This window comes from Neopsephotus bourkii, unplaced genomic scaffold (genome assembly GCF_033783945.1).
Source record: "Neopsephotus bourkii isolate Nb327-2 ecotype Australia unplaced genomic scaffold, CSIRO-AGI_Nbou_v1 NB_1572, whole genome shotgun sequence".
In the NCBI taxonomy this organism is placed as follows: domain Eukaryota; kingdom Metazoa; phylum Chordata; class Aves; order Psittaciformes; family Psittacidae; genus Neopsephotus; species Neopsephotus bourkii.
The window spans coordinates 6026938-6052068 of NW_026902048.1; the positions used below are offsets into that span (position 1 = coordinate 6026938).

Here is a 25131-nt window from a genome sequence, read left to right on the forward strand (position 1 = left end):
GGGGGAAAAAAGAGGTGTTTAAGCTGATATTTTTGGTATGAAATTCTTTTTCTCTGAGAACTTAAAACTTATGGACCTTAAAACTTAACTTAGGGACCTAAGTTAGGCTGCGAGGCTGCGTGTGGTTTTGGGGATTACTTTTACAAACAGATGCAAAAAGTAACAGAACTGAAATAGTTCATTGGGGTTTTGTATTTGTGGAGAGTCACAGGCCCTTGAGAGGGAAGCCATCATAACATCTGCAAGCTTATGGTGCAGAACCCCAAGTAGATCAAGGGAGCTCTGCAGGGTGTGCACTGAAGGATTGAGGTCACTCATTACTTTGAAGTAGTCACTTTTTGTAAGATGTGAACATCTGTGTGCTGCAGAGAGAGAATAAAACAAGGAGATATTGAAACAGATGAGGGGTTTTAAGTAAAGGTTTGATTGTGTCAAACTATTAAAAGATTGGGGAATCCTTGATGAAGCAGGCTCTGGAAGGAAAATGCAGATAAGGAATTAAATATGTTGCTGCTGCTCCATGGTAACGCAGGCAGTAATTTAAATAGTATGTCAGATTTTTCTGGATTTTATTTCCATTTAGAAAATAAATTTCAGATATTTAATTATTTAGGAAATAAATTTTAGATATTTAATTATTTGGGACATAAATTTCAGATATTCAGTTATGCATGCAATTATCAGGAATAGATTACACTGTTAGTTAGTCCTGTTTGGACATCATCAGCCCATTCCCGTGTCTGAAGCATTGTTTCCATCAATATGGACAAAATTGAGCAATATTGATGAGAACTGGGGAGTGCCATTGGGCAGGGATCTGAATTTGCTCTTGAGCATCATTTGCTCAAGCCCTTTGGCACTAGGCAGGTGTATGTTTGCATTATTTGATAGACTAAATTCTGCCGTTTACTGATCTTGAATTTAAGTGCACTCAAGAAATATGACTACAGCTGCTCAAGGAGCAATTACAAATATCCCAGTTCTCAGTGGTGGCAGATGGTGTCACAAGGGGGTAGAGGGATGAATTTCACCTTCGGGGTGTTCAGGCTGGCTGGTAGGAAAAGCTTCTTCGTGGGAGGGTGGTGTGGCATGGGAACAGGTTGCCCAGAATGGTGCTGGTACTCCATCACGGGAGAAGTATCTCTGGGGACTTGGCAAGATAAAGTCTTGGTTGACCTGATTTCATTGGCGATAGTCCAGCTTCACGAGGAGGCTGGACTAGATGACCTCCAGATGCTCTCCATTCTCTCATTCTAAGGATTTCAGTATTACTGCATAACAAAACCAACACATAACATACTTTGTTATGTTTGTAACTCTGTCCCAGTCAGCACCAGGTAGAGGAGGTTCAGAGGCAGCAGGAGTTGCATGGGGTGGGATTATGTAGACACAGATCTTGTGCGTGGTGGAGGCAGTGTAAATGTGTGACAGAGCAAACTAATCTCATTTTGTTTTTGTGTTGTTGCAGAGTTTAAGGCAGCATTCAGAGCCTGTGCTGGGAGATTCTGGAGACAGCTGTGCTAAGGGGGCAGAGCCAGATGGTCACCCAACGACTACTTCACAGAGCCTGGAAGAACTGGCAAGAGAAGGAAGACAGGAAAGTCCATCCGATCCTGTTCATCTGGACATTGGGCAGCTCTCAGACCAAACCCACCAGGAGGAGAGATGCAACAGCAGGAGTTTGGGAGCTTTTAATGATGTGCCAAATGACTTGCTGAGCCTGGGGGATGCACAGAACCCAGAGTGCTTCTGTGAAAGTGAAAATGGGATGTTGAGTAAAAAGGAAGAGGAGGGGCTGACCTCCGCTGAAGGCTCTGGGGCTGCATCGCATGAGAAGGACTGCACAGGGAGCCTGTTTGCAAGTGCAGACGGTGCCGTAAATCTTCCATCCTGTGGAAATACAAATGAGGAAGCTGGAATGACATCTGCTGGAGTTGTTCTGGATCAAGCTGGCTTGTGTGGTGAAGACGGGCCCCATCAGGAAGCGCAAGGTGCTGAGGAGCATTCAGCTGCTTCTGTGGTTGAAACTGCAGGTGAAGCCCCAGCTTCCTTGGGGGGCGTGGATGTGGCTATGGGCCAAACTGAGTGCAGGAACTGTGCAGGGGCAGCAGAGAGGGCTGCGGGCCAGCAGCAGGCAGAGGATGGGATAGCTGAGGCCGGTGAAAGCAGGACTGCAAACCTAAAACAGCAGTTGCCAGCTAAGGAAGAGTCAGCCAGTTCTGCTCAGCCCTTACTGAGTGCTTTTAATGGTACTGAGAGTGCAGATGGGGAGGATGAAGATGTGGGAGTGATACCTGCATGTGATGATACTCATGCAGATGCTGGCACTGGAGAGCTCTCTGCTGACCTGTGCAAGACTGTTGATAACAAGGAGACTGGAGCAGACTCATGCACTGATCAAGTAAACAGTGGCTTCTTGGAAAGCCAAGGTGATGCCCATGTCACAGCAAGTCGGAATGTTACTGTGAGCACTGAGGCAGCATTGCCAGCAGTGAATGGGGTGAAGGTTCCTGCCTGTGCATCACAACCTGCTCCTGGTTTGGAAATCAATGGCAGTGGTAAGAGTGGGGAGCAAGAAGAGCAGGTGGAAGCAGGTTGCATGGATAGGAAGTCCAGCTTGCCCTCACTGGAAGACAGTGTAGAAACTGATGGCCCTGATGCTAAACCTGAAAACGATGATATTGGTGGATCTAACGGAAGCAGTGCAGAACCTGCATGTGGCCAGGAGAGCAATAAGGTCACTGAGCGTGTGGCTGAAGCAATGGAGGGCAGCGAAGCCCATGAGGAGGAGCCAGTAGGAACTGATAGCAGCAGCAGTGGAGATGGAGGAAGCGCAGATTCTTCGGGCGGAGGTCAGGAAGTTGCTAGCGGTTGCCCTTGTGCTGATCAAACTGTTGTTAAAGATGAAATGGGCAACAGCTTCAAACCGGATGCTGCTCAAGAGAGCAAACAAGAGCCTACATCGCTCCCTCCGGAGGATGCAAGCACATGCCTGACAGAAAAAGAGCCTGCACAAACTGAGATAGCAGGAAGTACTTTGGAGCAGGAGGGGCTGAGTGGCGAGATGGAATCACCCAGAGGAGAGGGACCCTCTGTGAGTCAGGAGGGAGATGCTGCAGTGGCACCTCTCGGGCAGGAGGCAGCTCTGCAAGGTAATGACCCTGGATTAGCTCCCTGTGCCAAGGGCACTGACTGTGCAGAGGATAATTTAGCGGGCACACCCTCTGCAATTCACGTTGGAGAACCTCAACAAAACCAGGAAGCAGTGGTGGCAGCGGCAGGCTCGGCAGAGCTGGCCTGGCAGCACTGTGGGGAGCATGGCAGTGTAGCTGCTGTTGCTGGGTGGCCTGGGGACCATGCAGGGGATGAGGGGTCTCCAGAGCAGAGCCTCTCAGAGCAGGCTGAAGGAGGCAAAGCTGAGCCTGAGCAGGAGGCCTGTGCAAGTGGCAGGGAGCAGGTTTTGTTGGAGGAATTTCTTGCTGTGAAACCCTCTGTCTGCAGTAAGGGGGGGCCTGTGGCAAGCAGCAGCAATGTGGATGCTGGGCTGAAAGGGGCAGTCTGTGCTGAAGAAGTGTGCAAGGCTGGGGCAGTGGGTGCAGGAGAAGGCATCATGCACGGACCTGCATCAGCAGGTGAGTCACCGGGTGTGGAGAGCAGCCCTGGTCCAGATACAGGGCTGAACCAGGAGCATGATCGTGATCAAGCCCTGCAACAAACCTCCCCATACAGCGGCACCTCTGAGTTAAAGGATGCGTCAGGAATGGGAGCCACGAGCGATGCCTGTGAGGGTAAGGAAGCGTTAAGGCAGGTGGCAGTACCTCCTGTTGCAGCATATCCAGAAGAGCAGGAGGATAAGGAAAGCGTGCTTCCTCGCGCAGCGCTTCAGCCCATTGCAGAGGAGCCCACATGTGACAGCGACTCCAGCACTGACACTGTTTGTCCTGTCAGTGAGACCGATGCTGGTCCTGCTGCAGAAGCAGCTCAGGGGGAGGTCTCAGCTGAGCCCAATGGAGAGCAAAGCCAAGCTGTACCTGCATCGCCCTTCTCACCGTGTTCGTGCCGTTTACGTGCTGTTGAGTCACTGGAAAATGTGGGAGTGAAGAGTTTGGTTGCGGCGGATGGTGGCTCGTCTCTGGATAAAGGTCCTAAAATGGTGAAAAGTTTTGATGCAGTGGTTTTTGCAGCAGAGACCCCTTGTTCCCCTGAACTGCCAGCCACAGAGAAAGTGGGGCTTGAGCCCCAGGCTGCAGTGGATGTGGGAGCCAGCCTTGATGGAGAAGTGGATGTAAGTTCCTTGACCAAGAAGAGGAGCAGCAGCCCGGCAGTGCAACGAGCTGAGCCTGTTACAGGTAGGAGAAATCAGTTGGCTTCCTACTTTTTAGTTTTCCCTTTGTAGGTGTGCCTCTAGTGTTTCGGAGGCAAAAGAAGGGAAGTAAGAGCAGGAGGAAGTGTAGGTGTTAGGGTTTTTTCTTCTGAGAACGAAGAAATGTGAAGTTAAAACTTCCTGTTCATGTTGCTTGGCTGGCACTGGAGGTAGGGACAGGACATCATCTCCTGTGAATTTGTGTAGCATTTCTAGCATGTGAATCCTGCCTGGAGAAGGAATGAATGGGAGGGAGCTATTTGGAGCACTGTATCTTCAAGTTACAGCTTTCACACCGGGCATGAGAGTTGATTTGCTTAGCTTATCCCTTTGCTTCTCCCCTTTACTTTTGCTCACGTGGAGTCAGAGGGTACAACTGTGCGCTGTCGTATTTCCTTTGCTTGTCTGCTTGAGCCAGCTGCCAGTGTCCTTCTGAACTGCACAAAGGCACTTCCCAATTGGCAGCATTAGGTCATTTCAACCAGTGAGCCCTACCTCCCCCCGCTGCCTTTTTCCGGGCTGGGAGGCTTTTTTTGTCGGGCAGAGCAGCCGGTGGTGGTTTCTGCTGTGTTCAAAGCAGTGCTGGAGCTCGGATGATGAGTTCTGCCCGCTGCTGGGAAGCGGGACCGGTGTTCCCTGTGGATGAGTGGTGGGATTTGAGGGGCAGCATAGACGCCTCATGCAACAGGAGCTAATAGAAAACATCACCAGGTAACTGCAAAAAGGGGTAAATTAAAGAGGAATGGGTTTGTTGCTCCAGCCTGGGATTAAATCAGAGGTGAATTTGGTGCTAGAGCATGGGGCTAATCTGATCTCTGTATTCCACCTGTTCAGGCAGCTGTTAAATGGGAGCAGCTGAACTTTTTCACTTCCCATTTTTTTTCTTTGCTATGAGAAAATGATTCAGTGCCTCTTGCTTCCCGTGCACCAACCAAACAACGTTTAAATGATTAAAATGAAGTCTGATGTAAATCATGAGGTTGTAAAGCTGTAAAGCTATTCCACTGCTTTCATGCTGAGAGCTGTTTCTTCAGTCTAAACGCAGAATGGGATGCTGGCAGAGGATTTGTTCTGATGTGTGATAGCAGAATAACTGGGGGCAGGGGAAGAGATTGTATGGGGGGACAGGGGTGGGTCCAGCAAATCCTTTTTGCGTTGAGTTTGGTATTTTAGGAAGTTCATATGTTGGGAGGTCACCGGTAAACATTATTCAGGAGGTCATTAGTAAATAAGTAGGAGGATTTAAAGGTGGATTAGAAGGCTGTTTTCAGATAGAGTGCATTTCAGTGCTGTGACAGTTTGGCAGTTCAATGGGACGGGAGTGGCTGTCAGTCAGTACCTGACAGGGCCCCTTCTGGGAGCCTCCCATGGTGCTGGGTTCGTCCATACAGTCCAGGTCTGTATCTCTGGATGGATTCTTGGAGGCATGATGCTGTCTGGGTGAGGTTTTAAAAGGAGAAGGGACTAGACATTCCAGTAAGGTAGTAACCCAAGTACGAAAGTAATAATAAGGAATCATTCTGTGTTAGGGTATGGAAAACAGGGGGAAAGGAGGTGATACTGTTGCTGATTTAAAGTAAAACATCTTAGAATATAACAGTCTGACCTCTCCATAAGGAAGAATTGTTTGTTTGCAAGGTGATTTCAGCTAGAATATCTTCCCTTTAAGAACTTCTCAGGCAAAATGTTAGGGAAGCCCAAATCAAATACTGGCTTAAAGCAGAGACAAGTGACTGCTAGCAATTCAAGCTCACTATTTGAAACATTTCTGAAACTTACCTTCTATAAGGCAGCATCTAGAACTCTGATATGGCAGAGAACAGATTTATTGCTTATTGTTACTGCTGTGTACATTCTTCATGTTGATGTCAAAGCTTTGGGTAGTGTATTCTATGTACTAGTTCAGTGGCAGCCTGCAATTCTTTGCAGAAGTTGTTCTTTGCTGTGTCGATGCCAGGGAGCTTTCCCTGCAGCCTGGGTCTCTACAGGGTGTTTTGTAGCCATGCAGGAGTCGTCGGTGCTCAGAATGAATCACATCTTTTTTCAATAGACTACAATAAAGCCTTCCCAAAGGAAGGGTAGGTCACAAGGCTGTTCCTCAGGAACATGTGTGGTCAGAGGGTTCTATTGTCATTCTGATTTATCAGAGAAGTAACTGCTTGATGATTGCTGGTGCCATTACTCCAAATCAGTGAGGGTTTTTTAGTTTCTTATTTATATTGTCAAATTGCTTTCAAATTTTTACCTGTTTCTCTCATTGCCTTCACTTAGTTTCAGCCTACCTCCAAAACAGAGACTTCAAAGGACTAATTTCCTTATCCAGCCCAGTGTCTAGTGGCTGGTCACAGCGCTGAAGGAAGGCAATGAAACTGGAAGGTCCTACTTACATAAGGCAGCTCCTCATGCTCTTACCTTTAGACTCAGAACTGCTGAGTAATGGGATTCTGCAAGCACATTATTTGCAAGTCAGGCAGATAAATGCTACTCATTAAAAAAGCTGGCAGTTAGGGTATGAAATCATACCACAGTAGGCAGGCTGGGTGGGAAGAGATGGCGTGTGTTTATGCTGACAAAACACCTTGGAGTAGATGCAGCTTCTTAGGAGAAAGTGACCCCAGCAATGTTTGGTTATATGGTTGGGGTTGGCCTCTTAAACTAAGAGTTACTGTAATCAGTGTTCCATAGCTGGCCTCCTGGGAGAAATATCCCTAGTGTGTCTCTTGCAGATCTCAGCATTAAAAGAAAATGTTCATTGCCAGATAGAATAATAACATATCATTTTGAGTTTAATCAGTCTTCACCTCATTCTCATCAGTGGCATTTTCCCTATGGAAAAGCACTTACTCCAGCTTCCTTCCTCTGTTAGAGTAGCAGGATAAACCGGTAACCTGTCATTAATGATATCACACATGCAATAAGGTTCTCTGTGCCCAGAGAGACCTCTGTGATAGCATTATAGTGCTTTTTGTTTGAGATAGAAGTTTAGGAAGAAGTGGCAGAGTGCAAAAAAATCACCCCCTTGCATTTCATCCTGAGGACACGTCTTCACTCTCCAGTTCTTAGCCAGCCTGGTGCATCAATACACCACTTGCTTCTCTCTTAAGTGCATCAGAGGTTTCCTCCTTGTGTGTTCTGTCTTTGCACCAAGATCTAAACCATCATACCATTGCTGTGACCCTGAGCAGATCTCCTCTTGACCATGGTCACTGCTTTGCCAATAAACAGGGCTCAGAAATATGTAGCATAACCTCTGATTTCTGTGTGTCTGCCCCCAAACCCGTCTAATTCAGACAAAATCATACCTAGTTCGACTTTATGGTGTTGGATTAGTTCATCAATGGAACACTGCAAAGCCAGGTGGTCCCAAAATCAAGGTTACACTTTCAAACCGTTGGTGGCAGTTGTTTTAGCAATTTCCCTGTGAAGCTGGGAGGCTTCTCTTGCTAAATCCCTGAACGGGTAAGCTCACCACAAGCATACATTGCCCATAAGAAGGTGTTGTCATCCGTCCAGTGTTTGTTTTCAGTAGAAACAAGAGAGGGAGCAGGATTAGAGAGGGCTTAACCCTAACACAGCCACTCTCCATCTGGGTGGCTTTGGTCAACTCATTTTACTCCTCTCGAGGTATCCTGTGTGTTGTGAGAGTTGTTAGCTTAGGGTTGAAAGCATTAGGACGTTGACTTCATGCAGGAAAAGGTACACAGAAGGGAACCCCAGGGGGATGATGACTAAGGAAAGCTTTGGGCAAAGAAAGCAGCTGGAATATGATGTTTGTACCACTGTTGTGGTGACAACATCAGGAAGGAGAAAATGAGCTGGGACTTCCTAGTCCAGGGGCCTAATAGTGGTCCTCAAGGCAGTGCAGGTAAATTTTTGAAGCTTGTGATGTATTTTTCCTTCCAACACTTCAGATACCCTTTAAGAGAAGGCAAGGCTGGTTTCTTGCATTATCTTTGAGCTATGGTAGGAAGAAAAACAGCAAAAAATTTGGCCCTTTAACTAGACGAATGAGAGCCAAGAAAATACACGGGCAAATCCATGGGGATGTGCTCAGCCTCACCTAGAGCTTTTCAGGAGGTTTACCCTGTGCTTGATGCTGTTTCATAGTTTCCTTCAGTCCCAGACACGATAGTTGTTAAAACTAATGGCAAACAAGCAGCAAAGTCGGGAATGAAACCAGATGTTGGAGTCAAATGGACTTGTTGAAGGGGTTTTGGGGCTGGGTTTTCTCTTTCCTTTCTTTGAGACTGGTTTGAATAAGCAGAAGAAGAGCAGCGGTGCTGAAAGGAGTTTGTGTTTCAATTGCCTGTGCAAACCCTCTGTTTTCACAGGGAACTTGGAAATGAAAACTGAAGACGAGGTGGATTTTCTGAAGGATCACGAGGAGCGTGCAGTCCGTGAGGCAGCGGTGAGTGCCACAGATGTGTTATGTGTCACCTTGCCTTTTTCCGTGCTCTTTAAAGAACTGCCACCACCGCTGTGGCAGGCCACGTAACCTCTTTCCTTTCTGTAGCATTTGCAAAGCTGAGCGGCGCCCATCACCCTGGTGTTGTTTTAGCCTTTTAAAAATAGTCTGGGCTTTTTTAGACCTCGTGTTTTTCAACCACTGGATTAAGCCCCATTTGTCTCAGTTGGTGACAGCAAGATTGACCCAAGAGGTTCCTCCTGAGGCAGGGTTGTACCAAGGTTTGTATATTTGACAAAAGCCATGCCCTGTAATGCACTTGGGGTTAAAGATGCTGTGTGAAGACTGGCAGCACCCCCCAGTCCCGGCTGCTCTCTTCAGAGTTCTGGTGAGTTTGTCCATCCCTTTCCATGCATTGCCCATCCGTGGCTGTGGTGTCAGTGTTTGTGTGTGCGTGTGCACAGACTCTGAGGTCTAAAGGTGTCACTGGCTGAGAACATGAGTGCCTTTGCAGGAAGAAAAATTAATAATGGGAAGACATCCAGGGATTTAATGTGTGGGGTACACGGACACCCCCTATTCCTCATGTTGGTGAAACAGCGTAAGAAAGTCATGCCAGGGGTCACAAATCAGTTGATTACCTGTGCTTTGCCATGTTTAATGTTTGTCTAGGATAAAAATGTGAATATCCTGGTTGACAGGAACATAATTTTGCTTTAAAGCACCCCTAATACATACTCTGCTTTATCAAGAGCAGGGTTTTTTTTTTTGTCTTATCTTTCCAAGCTGGATTTGCATTTGCTCTGATGTTTATATATAGTTTCTTGTTCCTAAAGAAGAAAGTGTTTTATAAATGCCAAGTTGTCAGTGCACGTTGCTGCTGAGCAGCTGTGTTTGTGTGTTAGCGTACCATTATGAAGCTGTTAAAAGAGAATACTGTGGGGATGAGCTAACATTGCAGGGTGGAGCACAAAAAACTTTGCTCATCCCACAGTAAAGCTCTTTAGGCGGCAGAAGAGTCTTGCCAAAGCTTGTAATAAAATCAGGTTTATTATGTTTTTAACAAGTTAAGGCTTCATTTCTGTAGCTGTTTGCTCGGTGAGTTAGCCAGTGACTAGAGCAAGTAACTTTCCAAGCTAAAGTTTCTGCTGTCTGATAAGTAGGTCTTTCATTACTGGAGTGCATTAGTGCAAAGATGCTGATGATTTGATTTTACTAACCCTTTAATAAAGATAATTTTCATGACTAATACTTAGGTATCTAGTCATAAAGTAAGATATCTTTAGAAAATGCAAATTAGGGCACTGTCTTTTCATTTCAAACAGGGGAAAACCAAAAATGGAACGTATTGAATTTGGCTTCCATTTTGCATGTTTTACAGGCATTTTGATTCTGTGTGTGTGTGCTTCTTCTCTTCTTCCTCTCCCTCCCATCCCGTCAACCACCTCTTTAGAAATCTGGCTTTTCTGGTGCAGGAATGGGAGTGCCAGGGGAATGGAAAGTTTGCTGCAGGACTGACAGGGTTTCCTGTTGCTAAGTTCAACAGAAACAAAATAACAACTGCACTATATTAAGGTCACTTAAAAAAAATACCTATCAGTGGAAGGCTTATAAATAGAGCTTAATTCACACGTGTAGGTTGGGCAGGGAGCTGGCTGCTGAAAGCCATCGCGAAGTGTGCATCTCCTGCCACGTCCTGTCTCTGCTTTATTTAGTGCTGGCTCTTTCTGTAGCCAGAAGTCTTTCAGGTGCTCATTGCCTTCTCATTACAGAGCCATTTTGTGGTTAGTAAAAGTGGTTTTCTTAACTGGTTGCAAATAGAACTGATGTTGCTTGTTACCTGGTCAGGAGCTGCAGGGATTCGGCAGTATCAGGGGTGCTGTCAGCAGCTTTGGACCTGGGGAACTGCATTAACTCCTGGTTTGTGGGTGAGGAGTTTGCACTGTTGTCCATATTTATAAATATACAATGTGGAAAGCTGTGGACTATTAAAAAAATCCATGGTTTGGAGCTTAAAAAGTGCAACTTCTTGTGTGTGTGTATGTGTGTGTATATGTATATATATATAGTGCAGTCAGACTGGGTGACAGTAAGTTTGAGTGCACTGGAAGGGGGGAAAATTACTTCTCATGAGTTGGCTTCTAAAGGCTGAGAATTAGCTGAATTCGTGATGTCAGTGTTACGTGTGCTAGATCACACATGCCGTCCTCTGTAGCTGTTTCAGACTTTGCCTGAGTGAGGCTCATGTGCATGTCAGAAAAGCTGCAGCTGAAAAATGGTCAGGAAAATAATGGACTGTAGGGTTATAAGCACTGAAAACAGTAGGAAAATGTTATTTTTTCCAATTAAAATGGGGTTTGAAAGTGTCTCTTTAACTGTCCAGAATGTTTTCTCAGAGGTTGTATTTGTCCAGCTATAGATATTCTTGAACCAGCATTTCCCAAGCTCCTTTCATGTTGAGCGGTGGGTGCCCATCCTGCCGGAACTCCTCTGGTCCTTATCTTCCTGCTTTGGGGATCTTGGGTAGAGCTGGGGCAATAACTTGGTGTGATCCATTAACATTAGACTTGAGCATTTTTTTAAGTGAGTAACTTTGGATTCTTAACTCAGATGAGAAATGTGGTTTGGCTTCTGCATAGTGTGATGTTAAAATCATTTAGAAATGGCGCTCCAGCATTATGAAAGCAAAGTGACAGTGAGAAATGAGCTGTACCCTGATATACTTCTCTTCTTGTGTTGATCACAGAAATCAGTTATGATTCATTATTTGCTGAATCCTTGTCTTCATGTGGAGGATGGATAAGGTTCTGCTGCTAGGTTCATCCGAAGGCTTCGGTTGTCTAGGCCTGTGACTGACAAATTGTAGCTGGCTGACCCCAGAAAGAGAGTTCAATGGGAAGTAGCCTTGTTGTATTTATAAATCTCATTAGTTAGTTCCTATTAAATTGAATGCATCCTACCTTTATCACATGAATTAGTTTTTAATTAATGTATTTCCAGAAGTTGCAGCCTACCAGCTTAAAGTGGTATTTCTAAATACCACTGACCCAAGTAGTGCAGAAACGTGTGATGTATCAGCAAGGTCACTTTCTGGGGGAAGACTTGCAGTATTTTCAGGCATGATTTGGAAGATGGAAGTATGTTTATAACACTCTCAGATGACATCAGGTTGGGAGGGGTTGCAGGCACTTGGGAGAAGAGGGTCAGGGTTCAGAGTGACCTTATGAAATTGGAGAGTGCATCCAGATAAGAGATAAAAGCCACCACAGAGTGTTACATTTGCAAAAAGAACTCAGACTGCACATTTATTAAGTCAGGTTTAAGCTGGAGAGGGATGAGTAGAAAAAGACTGAGGGTTTTTTTAGTGGACCACAAATGAATCAGCAGCAAGAGGCTGTTGCAAAAGAGGCAAATCTTGTTTTGATTTATATTGAAGGAGTGTCCTCCATAAGGTGCAGGAGGTGATTTACTCGTGTGTGGCACTGCGGAGGCATCATCAGTGTCATCAAACCAGGGGTTGGGTGCCCTGCTCCAGGGAGGACACAGACATACTGGAAAGTGTCCAGAAGGAAAACCAAGAAGATGAAGAAACCTGAGAAGAGGCTGAAAGAATTAAATTTATTCAGTGCAACAAAAAGAAAACTATTGTGCAATCGAGCGTGCTGCCAACATGTAATAGTGGTTATTAAAGTCCCAGATTTCCATGGCAGCTTAATTTACTGATTTGCTAATTTGCCAGGATGATGTTGAGAAAACATCCTGTTATCATCATCAAACTGTCGCAAGACCACCTAGGGAGGTTAGGAAACCTCCTTCCCTGGAAGATGTTATGGATAAGATAGATGGTGCTCTGTCAGGACACAGCCCCAGGCCTGTTGTTGCCCGTTGCTTTTGCTTTGTAGACCTCCAGGTCTATGCAGGGAGAAGAGTAGGGAGCAGTTTGGTCAGGGTCCAAAAGGGTGTGCAAAGGAAGGGGACAGGGATGGGAAGAGGGGATAGCCTGGACTGGGTGGAAGAGGGCTTGTGGGAGAAAGACCCGCACAGCACTGGGATGGGTGTTGGGATGCACAGTAGGTGTGGAGGATGCAGAGATTCTCCTCCTCACCTCTCAGCTGCAGTGTTCCAAATTTGTCTTCTCTGAGTCAGCAGGTAATAGAGAAAGTTATGGCCAAGGTGTAGAGTGTCACCCCCATCTAGTGGCCTGTCCTTGGGAGGAGAGCCTTCATGGCTCAAAGCTGCGGAACCTTGGTGGTGACAACAAGGCAAGGGGCTGTGATAGTTCTGCAGGCTCCAGTGCAGTGTTCAAGACCAGGTTGGACGAGGCCTTGGGTGAGATGGTTTAGTGTGAGGTGTCCCTGCCCATGGCAGGGGGTTGGAACTTGAAGATCTTAAGGTCCTTTCCAACCCTAGCTATTCTATGATTCTGTGATTCTATGATGACCTAACAGAATTCAACTTGTCTGTGCACACTGAAGTCCGTATCCTCCATCTGCATATGTGTACTATGTACTATGGGATGGTGGCTGCATATCCCTGTTTCCAGAGGGCCTGCAGATCACCATATGGTGCTTCCCAACAGCATGGGCAGTTTCAGAAGGAGTGTGGCTGATTATGTGATGGAGGTCTGGTAGTGGAAAGCGCAGCCTTAGCAATAGGCTGTGCCTCTTTAAAATCGCTGTGTAACTCTCTCTTTGTTAATGTTGTCCTGTAACTACAGTAAACACGGAAAAACCCAGCCAAAAAAGAACCTGCCCTAAGCCTGGAGTTAATGCTAAAGGGTGACACACACAAACCCATCAGGACAGGGCCAGTCATCCGTGAAGCCCTTTCTCACACCCACCAGCATCCTGTGTCTGCCCCGAATGCTCAAAGCAGGGGCTGGAGAGATGTAGGAGGAAATTGTGTCAGACAGTGAGCCCCTGAGTAGATTCATCTCTGTGCAGGATACATCGCTCTGGGTTTTACCATCTGTACTGTGCGTTGCTGAGTAAGCTGCTCAGTCCACAGTATGTGCTGCAGGGAGTTAGAATAGAATAGAATAGAAGCAGGGGAAAAGAAAAGAAAAAGAGATTCAAAGCAGGCTGGGATTCTTGTTTGGCCTTTGCTATTATTCATGCATTGAAATCTGTAGAAGGAAGGCGTTTATACAGTTTATTGTGGCGTGTTTTTTGTCCTACGCTTCATTGCTTTGGTGCTGCAGTTCCGATGCCTTTTTCTCCTGAGCACCGCTAATCCTCAGCTCAAGATAGTTGTTTCCAAGCCCAGACACAGGATTCACGGATGTTAGCGAGAGAAGCAGGAACGCAGACACCGAGCCAAGTCCCCGACTCAGCGCAAAGATGCTGCTCCCAGATTTGGCGTGGTGTGAGCCTGCAGCAGGACGGGGCAGGTGAAGGAGCCCACGCCGCTCCTGTGGCTCACATTGGCCGCAGGGCTTGTGCTAGCCCTTGCTAATCTCTAAAGATGGTGAGTTCCTTCTCCTTCCCTTCAACCACTACAGTTGTTTAGAGATTGCTGCGTGTAGCCCTGTTTTTTCCATCATTTCCTAATTTCCTCTAATAAAACATCTGACTCTGCCATCTTCCCTGTATCAGCTGCAAAGGAAGTTTATCCCTCAGCTTTTTGTTAAATGCGTTAAGAGCTACCTGTGATTGTATTTACCATCTGCAAATACTGTTGCCTTAAAGGCAGAGCTGTGTGTATATTCCCGTTGTACTCTAGAGATGGATGCAGTTGAAAGACAACTATTTAATATTTACCAGTCTGTGATGTTTGCTTTTGGCTTGCTTCAGAGGGATTCTGTCGTACAAATTATTTAACATCAGTGTATTAAAGTTGTTTTCTGAGGCCCCTTTTAGGATCAGGACTTACAAGTTTGTAAAACTCAAGACCGAAAGGATTTCCAGTACAGAAAATCCTGGTTTTGGTGTTCTCTTTCACTGGTTAGATGCATTCATTTCTTTTTATGCATCCCTGAAAGTATGGATCCATGAAATAATGGATGTATGAAACTGTTACTGTATCAAAGGAATGCTGGCATTGAATATTGTACCTTGAGAAGGAAAATACTGTGTTGGTTTTGAATGGTTCAGTCTCCTGTATCATATGTGTTCTTTTATTTGTGTTTGAGATCATTTTGTGGTGTAACCATTGTATGGTAGACATGGTTAATGCACACTGAATTCCTGGTCTAAATATAGAGGAAATTAAGATGATAACATGGGGGACCAAATGTGGACTTTTTGATGGAGACTGTGTTGTTACAAGTGGGTGTTTTGGTGTATCACATCACTGGGGTTTTATCCTTCTGGAGGAATCTAACTCCATTCTCTTACTTTGCACCCTGCAATGCAGAGGAGCCAGCACTGGTGTTTTTACTGTAGACTTACAGTTGTTGCAGTTTATTGGTAGTTACACTGCCTTAGAGTCAACCTTATTCCTATGAGAAATAGGTTATTAATAATATTACCATAGCTGTATTTTGGAGTTTGTTGAGGATTCAAGGACTGGTGCTACTCTCACCGCTATTTGATGTGGCAGTTTTTTAAGGATTTTTTAGGATTTGGGAAAGCTGTTTTCTTCCAGTGTTGCCATCAGGAGTAAATGTCCTATGAGTGACACACTGCAGCTGCCAAACAGTGCTAGAACTGCTGTGGGGTTACATTGCCTGGCCTCTGTTACACTGGAGGTCTGTACAGGCTTGGTGCTTGTGGGATACTTCCTGCCATGTTTGTGATAACTCCTGTTTGTGCGATACCTCCACATTAACAGGTCAAATCAATCAGTGCAATCTGAGAGCTCCCATACAGGGACAAGTGTCTGAGATGAGCAGGACTCTTGGCTGCTGCTGAAGACTAACAGGCTGTAGCATTATCCAGGCATGGCATTTCTGATTTAATCTTCCAGCAAGGGATGAAAAGAATGCTGTGAGTAAGAAGGAAAAAATAAAGGACAAAGGAGAGAGAGCTTTGTGTAGAGCTACAGTGCAGATTAGAAGGAATACTTGTACTTAAGTGTTTCCATTCATGCAGTGTGAATCGTTATGAAAACTTATTTGGCGTTTTACCCAGTACTGTTAAAACTCTTTCCATGGAAACATGGAATCAAAAGCATTTAGTCTCGTGGTAGTTGCACAGATTCCCCTTTCTGTTATCGTTCTCAGCCTTCCCCTTCCACATGCGCACCATTTTAGATGGTCCATCTTCCCTTATTGTACCATTTTAATGCAAAGATGGAAATCTCAGGTTTTTTTCGCTGCTATTAACTGCTTGGTGTCCTGCACACATCCTGGTGTGTCCCAGGGTGGCTCAGCTATGTTATAGAATGTTTCTGGTATCAAACGCTGTTAAAACATCAGATGAGATAAAAGCCTGGATGATAGCTAGGTGTTTCTTTCCATGCAGCATCTTTGCTCACATTGAGCAGATTGACTTCTCTCTGGCTTTGTCAGGGATATCTTCCCTGCTGCCTGGTCTGTGCTGTGCAGAGCAGTAGCATGGGGCAGTTTGGTGGTGATGGAAAGGTCTTTAAGGTTGGGATTGTGAGACAAGAATAGAGGGTTAGTGTTGCCATAGATGATTAAAATATCTCAGTCTACAGAAGGACTGAGTGATATGGTATCTGAGCATACGATATCTAAAAGAAAAGCACTTGACTGGTATGGAAGGGATTGGGTTTGGCTGAGCAGAGGCAGCTGCAAGTCAGAATTAAACCCCTCAGGGACAGAGCAGCGTGCTGTGTTGTGTTTGGCCGCAGTCAGCCGTGGCTGTCTTTAGTGTCACAGTAGCAAATTCATCAAAGCTTTCAAGGAAAGGAAACATCTGAATTTTGGTAGAAGATGTGTATTAGTCATCAGTCACACTGGAGAAGGGGTGGTATCTCCAAGTGCAGATGCTGTAAAAAGCATGGGCAGTAGTGATTTTCCTGTTGGGACCCCAAAGCAGGTAGGCGTAAGGGATAAGAAAAGAGTTTCTTCTCACTGCTGCTTACCTCCTTCCATCGCTGGTTTGTTGTTTTTACTCCTGTGGTCTGTGTTTTGGACTTCTGCTTTGGAATATCCCCAACATGGAGGCTGGAACAAGAATGTGACGGGGTTTTGCAATAGTTTAATAAAATATACTTCATCAGCTCTATAGGAATTAGCAAATGGGAGCAAATTCTGAACCGGGCTTTCTTTTGCACTTAGTCTCTCATAGCTAATAAGGTGGCTCTCCTTCCACCTTCTCTGCTTCACTTACGCATTAAATTTATGCCTAAATAAGCATGTATTTGATGGCGCTAACTTTCTGATTCTCTCTTAAGCAATGGTGAACTTAGCTGCTCCCTCCCTTCTTGCTTACTTTGTTTATCATCTTAGTGCCAGCGATTTACTCAGTGAAAATGAAGGCGGTTTAGCTGTGCCCAAGAGACTAATCCAAAAGACAGAGGCAATATTTCTGGGTTATCTTGTTTGCTTTCTCTTCTGTTTGTGTAGCTTGCATCAGAGGAACTGCTGCTAGCCTGTGTTTAGTGTGAGTTATGCTGCTGTCTTTTCAGATCTGCAGAAGACTGATGTGTGGCTTATGATTTTCTCAGCCTAGTTAGATATTTCTTCTCCCTAAAGACCTTACCTTGATGTATACCCTGACAGCATTGCAGCCACGATAATAGTAGTTTCACTGTATTTATGCACTTAGTTATTTAGGAGCATATTCTTACCTGTGGGAAGTACAGGACCTTTGTCAAATACTGCATGCCTCCCTGTCCTGAATCATTTCCATCTTCTCTACTGCAAACACTAATCCTGTGTTTGCAAATACCGGGGTGCTGGGTCTGCCTATCCCTTACGAGCTGGCTGTGTTCTCCCTTCTTATGTGTTGTCCTTCCAGCTGGTGAGATAAGAGACAGGAACGTGAAGCCTCACCCTCTCTAACTCATTAGTCTGAGCCCTGGTACCAAGTCTGCTTAGCATCAAGTGACTTGTTTTTCTTCTGTCTGAGACTGTACTTACCTCCATAAATCACAAGAAGATCATAATCCTGATTTACTTGACACTGAACTTTTGCTTGGTTTCTTAACACAGCTGGATGCATTAAATGCTGAAAAGTGGTTGGGAGGGATATTATTTCCAAAATCCACATTTTCAAAGGCTGGAGGTGCAGTTCTCCGAAACATTGGTTTCAATCTGAGATCTTGTGCTTGAGAACGCAGGAATTGCTTCAGCCCCTCCAAGGCACCACAGTGCAGATCACAGTGATTCTTACCAAAGGCATGGACAGGGTGGACTGTTCAAGTCTGCTGAGATTAAAGAAGTGTTTCTTGGTGGTTTGTTTTGCTTGTTTTAACTCACTGACCATGAGAAGGTGAGGAAATGCATACTTAACCCTTGTCAGGAGGAGCTGGACAAGTCTTAACTTCAAATGCCTGCATGTAATGGGTAAAATAAAAAAGCAGTAATGTACCTTTTTTAAGGCTTTTAAAAAGGAGAAGGATTGCTTACTCCATTTCTTGATATTCATACCTGCAGATGCCTAAGGGGGGGGCACTGACTGTAAAGTTTGGGGTCCCACAGTATGAAAAAAGGAAAGGGGGAGAGAGTGAGTCCTTTACTCCCTTCTGCATGGCCTAAAATGGGTCTTAGGGCATTTTGCAAATTCTGGTTTAAAATGTGTTTTAAAGAGACTTGGAGAGAAACCTCTGGAGGCTTTTTTGTTCTTAGCTGGATATTTGGGGGACAGGGGTAGATTTTGCTTGTCAAGACTTGTTTGTTATTCCTTTTCTGTCTTTGAGGAAGCTGAGATTTACGTCATATGTTGTAAACGATGCAAAAGGCACCCAGAAGAGTGTATATGGATCCTCTGCCTTTGTTATAAATCTTAGTGTATAGACTAAATAAATAACTTCTTTCTGGGCTTACAGTGCACCAGACAACAAAAATTTGCGTCTTGGAGTAGCTCCTAGAATTCTTTAATGCTGAAATATCTCCTCTGCTTGCAAACCTGGGGCTCTCCCTCCTTTAGATGAGTGGTTTCTGTTTGAACTGGCTTTTCTTGTGACTGTCCTTTCGGGCAAGGGTTGGCACGATTCAGTCAGTACCGGTGGTGACACTTGGAGTGCGTGGCAGGGAATAAGAAGGTTTGAAGGTAAGATTAAACAAATACTCTCTGTTAAAAAGAGCAAGGAGTGGGGAGAATCTGTCCTTGGAGTATTGGCTTTCTCTGGCTCTGTACAGTTTGAATGTACACTGAAGAATGACTTTTAGAGAACTTTAAGGGCTTTATAAGTTGTTTCTTCTCTGTCAAAACACCAGAATTTATAGAAAAACACTGCTTTAAGTAGAAGTTGAATAAAATGTTGAAAAATAGGATATTTTTGTTGAATTTACGGTTTTTCATCAGGTAAGCATTAGTAGCCCAGGAAAAGTACATTCTGTTTGCATGCGTTATTGTGAGCAATGTGTGTTCCGTATCTGTAAGCAGTACTGTCTGGAACATCAAATGCCTTTTGGCACTTAAAATACATAGTGTGTTATCTTTGATGGAGGATGTCGGCAGATGTCAGGACCCAGCAGGGAAATAGCAGGAGGGGAGGCAAGACAAATCTGGGGTTTATTGCAGAGCACTGTTGGAAGTGGGAAGGGGAGCCAGGGATATGGGCAGTGGAGTGTGCTATGGCGAGGGGTTTAGCTCCTTTTGTGTGGGGCAGAAAGGGGATGTTTTAAGCTAGTACTTAGGTGAATAAGTGAGATAAAATGTGTCCCCATTTGGGAGCTGTATTTCCTTTATTTGTCAGACTTTGGGGACATTCAGACCTTTTCCCCCAAACTCCCAAGGCAAGGGAGGGAATGGGGTGCTGACTGCAGCAGCTAAAGAGAAACCAGAGTCAGGAAAGGAGCCCGACTAATACTTTCTTCCAGTCTTACCGATTGACCTAGCCAAAAACAGCATAAAATAACAACAGCTGTTGAAAAAAGTTTAAATTGTGTGCCTGTATCCACAGATGTTTCCATAAGCCATTGAAATTTAGGTTATCTCAACTTAAATACAGTATGGGGGTGAAAAGGGATGAAAGGGTAAAATACATCTAGAAGATGTTTCTCTCCTTAGGAGAACTTTATAAGCTGTCAGTGAAGCTGTAAACAAAGTTGCAGCAAAATATATAGTGGCTTTTAGTTGAAATTGTGTCTTTTTGCTTGTTACTGGCTGCTTGGGTTAACAAAGAAAATATTTTTCTTTCAATAGCTTTCAGATCTTTCACTGCGTATTTTTTCTTATGCGTCTGCATTAAATAAGCCCATTTAACAAAACCTGATCCTCTTATAAACATGGAATAATGACAGTCTCCCACATATGGGTTTCATTAATTTTTGCATGTTTTGAAGTTGCCTTTTTTTTTCCCTCCGAAAGGCAAACTTCAGGAACAGCAGAGATTAATGCTATATAATAGCCAAAATGACTTGCTGAGCAGTCAGCAGTTCTGACTGGGGATAGTTAAAGCATTTAACCATTGCATAATGAAAAGGATTGGTTTTTTTCCCTGTTCAGAACGATGCTGTGTAATCTGTACCCCTCCCAGTTGCTGTTACTGGTTTGCTTTGATTGAACTGGCATCAGTTCTGCTGATTATCTGCAAAACTTTCTTGCTTCTGAGTCTTGGAAAAGTTTTGGATTTTAGCCTCGAGGGAGAACTTCAGAACATTTCCACCTTTCTTGGTAAGAAAACAAGACCAGCCCTTTGCTTATAGTCACTGGTGAGATACTTCAGATGCTCCATTTTCCTTATCCTGCAGCGTGGTGACTTTTGCAGCTCTAGGGATAGTCTGAATCAGAAGCATATCCCAGGGAACTTACAGGGCTCCCAGATATATTAGATGCTATTTTTTGACATTCTGGCCTCCATTGTCATAGAATCATAGAATAGTTAGGGTTGGAAAGGACCTTAAGTTCATCTAGTTCCAACCCCCCTGCTGTGGGTTGTCCACTGCTTGGATTTCTTTTTTCTATTGATTGAAGCTGTTAAATATGTGGAAGTGGAGCAGCTTTGCTGGTGGGGAATGAAAAGAAGGGAGCACTAACCCCAATGACGTAGTTTTCCTAAAACATCTGTATTGGCCTGACATTCCCTGTGTTTGCAGGGACATTTCAGTGAGTGGAGAAGAATGGGAGCAGGGATTGGATCCGTTATTCCAGTTAGGAATTATCCTTTCCAACAGCAAATGTTATTGGAAAGGAATCTTTGGTAAGTTGGTAGAGGAGATGCACCATATGTTCATTTATAACCTTAGAAATAAGTATTATCTTTCTGGGGTAGTGTCAACAGCTGAGAAAATGACTCACTGATGACAATGCTTCCACATATCTGGCTGTTAATTATACATATGTTTTATGTCCTGGAATTCCTTTAGGAATGTTTTCTAAATTGGGACTGAAGAGGGGAACATATTCAGCATGTATTGGTATAGCGGTCCTTAATGATGGCTTTGTGGACTCAATGAATCCTCACCCTTGCATATACATCTATAGACCAGAGGGATAAAAGTAGGGTAAAAAAAATGGTAAAACCAGGTTTCTTCCACTGGTTCAACATTCGTTCCTGGGCTCTTGAGCTGTGAAGACATGTTTGTTTAATATTCTTTACAGAAAACTACCAGGGAAACGGATAAAACAGCAAGCAAATGAATACTCATGTGGTCCTAATGCAGACCTCCCAGGCAGGAGCTGGAATCCAAATGCCTCCTCTCCAAGTTTGCATAGGATTTTATTTCAAGTTTCCAAATGCATGTAGAGAGGACATGAAAATATTGGTTGGATGTGAGCGTAGGTAGGAGAGTGAGCTGGAGTGCCTGTTATTGCTGGGGAGAGGGGGGGCTTGGCTGCGCTCAGAGCATCTCACCCATCGGGTCTGTGATGCTCCTCCCTGCAAAGCAAACAGAAATATTGGAAGGGCAAAACAAATACCACAGTGTCTTCAATCCCTGGCCTTCACTAGCAGCCAAGCAAAAAAAGTGACCTGGAAATATGGGTGCCTTTGTACAGTGCTCTGCTTTCCCACCACCTCCCCTCCCAGGTTTTCATGTTACGAGATGAAAGAAGAAATAACTTTTTCCCTTTTGACAGAGTGCCCAGCCAGGACAATACACTGGGTCGTGTGTGCTCCCAAGGGCTGAGTCCTGGGGACTTCAGTTAAAAGGGGAAAGGCAAAAAAAAGAGGAGGGAAGCTGAATCATTTTCTGGCATGATTTATTCATTTGAATGACCCTTCTCTGTTTTTCACTTAGATTGCAGGGCCTTAAACTGGAGGCATGAAAGAATGGTAAAAGTTGAATAATTTCCTCAGTTCAAGATGTGTCATTTTGATATTGTCTATTAATTTTCCTCACTGATGCCATACGTCATTTTTGTTGCGCTTTATCCGCCAATTCATCTACGTAATCTGTTATCCTGTCTCTGTTTTTAGCTAAATACATAAGTTCTTTAGATAGGAGCATCCATCAGGCATATGATGGCACTGATGTCATGTTGTAGGGAGTCATCCCAGAGTGGCTCAGGCGATACCTACCTGCTCCTGTGCCTACAGAAATGCATGTCATGCAGTTATTCTGGAATACAGTGTGATGATTTCTGCACTCTGCAAATGTGAGGTGGTCTGTTTTCCTACACAAAAGCTCATCCTGATTTTTAACCTCATATACCTTGAAATCTAAGGTTTATTCTGTCTGGAATTTGTTAGTATGGGATAATGGAACGTAATTTTTTTAGTAACTCAATGCTTTCTTGTGTCCTGTATTGATCCCAGTGATGTCAGAATATGCTTCCATTAGTACACATGGTATAAAAATGAAAAATCCCATTGAGTTTTACATTGTAGATAATGAAACATTTGCTTTTTCTTGCATGCGAGACAAATGCAGTGATCTCCTGTTTAACTCCTCTGTAGCACAAGTTATAAGACATTGCTTGTTTGGGTATCCTGTAGATTTAGCAGGCCTTCAAATATTTGGTGGATGGCCTGTGCAGATCAATTTCAAGTGGCTTGTATAATATTTACAGTGGTTTGAAACTCCTATTTTAAATACTTCTATTTATATCATTATCTTTCCAGATCCCAGCAATTGTAATTGTGCCTTGAGAGGGGGAGGCTTGAATCACCATGATTAGCAGAGATGATTGCTCATTGTTTGCTTGTAAAATTTGCATGTTTATTACCAGCTAAGCTAATACGACCAACTGTAGTGCTGGATGAAGTCAAAGGAGTGAACAACACTTCTGATGACCTCCTTCAGCAGCAGCTTCAGCCTGGGCTGAGCCAGCTGTGAATCCAAAGCTGTATCTTCCATCCAGGTGTCTTGGTTGAAAATTGTGTTATTCTTTATGAAAGACTCCATTATTTTTGTGTTTTGCCCAATTTGTAGATCATTAGACCCCATGCCTCGGTGGGAAGTGCCTGAGCATGGGGTCAGTGTCCCACAGGACACACGTTGTTTCTGGGAGACTGATTTCCTTCTGCAGTTCATAGCTCTGGTGCTTCTTGGCAGCCTGTTTTGGGGACTGTTCCACTTCATACATGCACGTTTTCCCCTCCCCATTTTCAGGATGCTGGAATTCACAGGGCGAAACAACATGTCCAGTGTTTGACAGCAAGAAGTACAACTCCCATAACAGGCTAAATAAATATCAGTGGCATGGTCCAAAATCCCACAGTGCTTCAGCCAGCCAGACATCTCTATTTGCAGTTATTTTTGGTAAAGGCAGAACTGGATGTTGCAAACTGATGTAAAGTCAGCTGAGGGGTTGCTAATCTCCTGCGTGGGGTGTGTTTCTCCTGTAGCCATTTGGGAGCAGTAAGATGGGCAGTAGACTTCCTCTGGAAGGATGTTCAGGCATTCCCTGTGGCAGACCAAAGCTGCTGCATTTTTCTGAAGGTTATTTGGACAATAGAAATTCCTGCAGAATGTACACCAAGTCTCTGAGAAATATTAGAAAGGGGAAGGTCAGGAAACAGCTGAATGTCTCTCAAGGTGGTTTTGTATTTTCTCAAACCACATTCTTGGTGTATCTGTGTGTCCGACAGCTTTCAAAGCCCTTCCCATTCCTCCTTCATGGATCTTGAGCTGTTTGTTAGAGGATTTGCCCCGAGGATTGAGTCAAGCTGGTGGATATACCGGTGGTTTAGGACCAGGATTGTGAAGGTTTGTTGCCTGCATCTCTGATCTTCCCCTTTACAACAAGCGATGCGGTGCTTGCCACAGATGGGATCCCAGTGAATCTGATCGCGGGGGACTGTCCACATCCCTCTCCATGACTCCTTTTTGCACTCTGCCTCATAGGGGAATCCGAAATCACAACCAGCCTTTTGGACCCACCTCATGAAGATAATGTTACTTTGGTGGGACACTGGTGGATTGTGTCATGGCTGGAGGGATGCGCCCCTGGACCAAAGTGTCCTGCAGGGATGTGGATGGACAGGCAGGGTGGGAGTTGGGTGGTCACAAAACTCAGGTCTTGCAGTGCTCTAGCAGAAATAAGCAATGCATTATCTAACATCCAGGGCTCCTTACCAACAGCTGCTCACTTGCGTTCAGCAGCTGCCTGGTCTTCTTCAAAATCCACGTTCAGGCATCCATTCTAGTCTTCTCTCTGCAGTGCTGACCTGCCTCCCAGCAGACACGATGGATGTGCGCTCCCTTCCAGATTGGACACGCTCCTCATAGAGGTTTTGCAGTGTTAAAGTGCAGATTTCCTTTGCCTTATTTAGTTTAAGGAAAAGAAAAAAAGGGTTTGTTTTGTCTATCCTTGCAAGTGCCAGAAACAGAGCAGTTTCAAAAACCCTTTCCAAAAAGCTGATTTCTGTTAAGAAAAGAGCAGTCGAAATTGTAATTCTTCCCTCTTACTGTCTGATGAATTTATTATCTCCTGTGTTCAGTGCCCAAAAGTGGGGTTTGAGTTGCTTAAAACAGGGAGGATTTTTTCCTTTCATCTACTGCTCCATTAGTTTCTATCAGAGCCGCAGTTGAAAACGTTAATACGCCCGAGTATTTCTGCAGATTGCATCATTTTCAGTGTTTCATAACGATATGGCAAAAGTAATTTGAAACAGATAACAATAGTGCAGTCTGTTTCAGAATAACCATGATTTCCTTGTCATTAAGAGGTCTGTTCGTGGGTAGAGGAGGAGGAGTTTTGTCTGGATGAGTTACAGATCATATGGTGCGATCAAGTGCCTTTTTATTCACCCTCCCTCCCTTCTTTTCCTTCCCTTGAAATCCGCAGCACTGGACTTTGGTTTGGATATGAAACGATTGGATAGTTTCAAACTCCTGTCTGCACAAAGCGGCTCAGCACTTCCAGATGTTTCCAATAAGGAACCCAGAACTGTCGCATCAGCA

The 25131-nt window shown here is 44.6% G+C and overlaps 1 protein-coding gene across 17 annotated transcripts in view; it reads left to right on the top strand.

The window, feature by feature from the left end:
* The window catches only part of AKAP13 (A-kinase anchoring protein 13), a 208370-nt gene that overhangs the window by 109435 nt on the left and 73804 nt on the right, over positions 1 to 25131 (top strand). For 15 of the 17 annotated variants that reach the window (XM_061371313.1, XM_061371301.1, XM_061371302.1 and 12 more), the window contains 2 exons: positions 1469 to 4349; positions 8695 to 8771. In XM_061371313.1, coding sequence (XP_061227297.1) covers positions 1469 to 4349; positions 8695 to 8771 — 2958 coding nt within the window. Of the gene's footprint in view, positions 1 to 1468; positions 4350 to 4908; positions 5075 to 8694; positions 8772 to 25131 lie in introns of those variants that run through there. The other 2 variants (XM_061371311.1, XM_061371315.1) reach the window with 2 other exon arrangements.